Raw genomic sequence first — 1,943 nt, 5'->3', positions numbered from 1 at the left:
CCCCAATCTAGATCTTTTTTTTGTCACCGTTTGCTTTGATATTATTAAGAGTACCCCAATCTCGATCTTTCTGTGTATCACTGTTTGGTTTTATCATTATTGTCAACTTGTATTTTTCCATTGAATTCATCGTTTTCATATATCCAATATCTTTCTCACTTTCTAGAGTTTTTTGGAAAAGAGTATATAAAGTATTATTTATTAGATATCAATAAGCATAATTCAGAGAACACATGAATAAAGTTATCTACATAATTTTTGCCATCAAATGACCACAAAAAGGAGAAGGTACGAATTTCCTGAATGTTTTGATCTCCAGAACGAGTTTTTAAAATTATAAAAAAATAAGTATAAGATTTAGTTTTTTATTACCCATACATCATAAACTTTTTAACATATATAACAGTAAGACGAAGTTATCCAAAAATGTTACAGAGACGTACAGACATAAAAAAGACTAATTCTCCTAGTGTTCTACTGAGCATTCTCTTTGTAATTAATGACGAAATATTAACAAAATCTCATTACATTGTAATGAAATCAAACAAAAATAAGCAACACACAATAACTTAATGAGTGATATACATACATGAAAACCAATATTAAAGTCCTGAGGTAAAAATCAAATGGATTTCAAGAAGTAAAGAGGTCATCGGACCCCCTGAGGTTTGTCACTGGTAGAAGGTGAATATCAGATGTTATCATACGATCGCAATAGTGGGTCCCTGTTGTTTCTCTATTTGACAGTATCTCCCACTGTACCCCCACATACAGAGGCACATCTCCTCCCCTGTGATCCTGTCACTGTGACATTGGCCGCCATTTTTGCAGTCCATTCTGCATGGAGTATCACAAAAATCCCCTGTCCATTGTGGGGGACACTCACATCTTACTGTTAACCCGCCATGCATACTGGGAGCAACCACACAGGATCCGCCGTTGTTGCAGTGGAAGTTTTTAAACTGTTTGCATCTGTTTGGCTTCCCTACCTCCGTATCTTTTACAATGTCTATTTCATTACATAGCTTCCCTTTGTACCCTTTATGACACACACAATTGAACATGTCATTTTTAAAAGTGCAATCACCATTGACACATCCGAAAAGTTTACAGAGAGGTTTTGATGTGCCTGTTGCTCGTCTTTGTCTCCTGGAAACACGCTGTAGCAATGAGCGTGCAAGAGGAGACATAGAAAGAACTGATGAGACGACACTCAGGAGAACCAGCACGTCCAGTGAGAACTGCATGTTGTCAAACAATGATGTTTACGTCGAATCTATCGCGATTTTATGACACGCAGAGGACTACGTCAGAGAGCGATCCTATTTCCGTGGTCAGAGTCCCAGACCTTGCTAAGAGAGTTTAGAACTAATAGTTGCGCGCCCTTTGCCAACGTATATGCTTGTCATCGTAGTAAAACCAGGAAACAAAGGCCGGGATGGGACTTTAAATATAGTAGGAGGCCAGCTCGCGGCCTATCGCTCGCGGCGACAGTTTGATGCATAACATTCTTAATTTCCATATGTTCAAGTTATTTTTCCACATTGTGTAGATGTTTTACATAACACAGGTATTAAGTAAGTAAAGTCTGATCGGGAGAGAAAATTGACTTGACATATAACATAATTGTCAAACTCTTCACGCGAATGGTTAAATGACAGGCATAAAAAAATAACATTTTCCATTTTTTAGTTAATTAACTTTTCCTATTAAATAACATGTGACTTGGAAGGCGTGCTTATCATGCATAGACTAATCAGTAGAGAGCATTTTATTCGATTACAAATAAACAAAACCCAAATTATGTAACAGAACCTCATGGTACCGAGACCATTACAAAGAATGGTCAGACTGTTGGACGAACTTCTAACCCTCCAATCGCAGATATTCTGAAAATGTCAAGGCTACCAAAACAGAAATTCTACAAAAAAGAAGTTTATTTT

The 1,943-nt window shown here is 37.0% G+C and overlaps 1 protein-coding gene across 1 annotated transcript; it reads right to left on the bottom strand.

Moving 5' to 3' along the window:
• Positions 1-351: 351 nt before the first annotated feature.
• Positions 352-1,422, bottom strand: LOC133200974 (sushi, nidogen and EGF-like domain-containing protein 1). Its single transcript, XM_061336784.1, has one exon. It carries the CDS (start codon positions 1,245-1,247, stop codon positions 702-704), a length of 546 nt encoding a protein of 181 aa, XP_061192768.1. The 5' UTR covers positions 1,248-1,422; the 3' UTR covers positions 352-701.
• Positions 1,423-1,943: the final 521 nt, after the last annotated feature.

Source organism: Saccostrea echinata, unplaced genomic scaffold, assembly GCF_033153115.1.
Source record: "Saccostrea echinata isolate AGI-Se365-2 ecotype Australia unplaced genomic scaffold, CSIRO_AGI_Sech_v1 ptg000041l, whole genome shotgun sequence".
NCBI lineage: Eukaryota > Metazoa > Mollusca > Bivalvia > Ostreida > Ostreidae > Saccostrea > Saccostrea echinata.
Note: the sequence above shows the minus strand (reverse complement) of the source record. Positions and strands in the feature narration are given on the sequence as shown.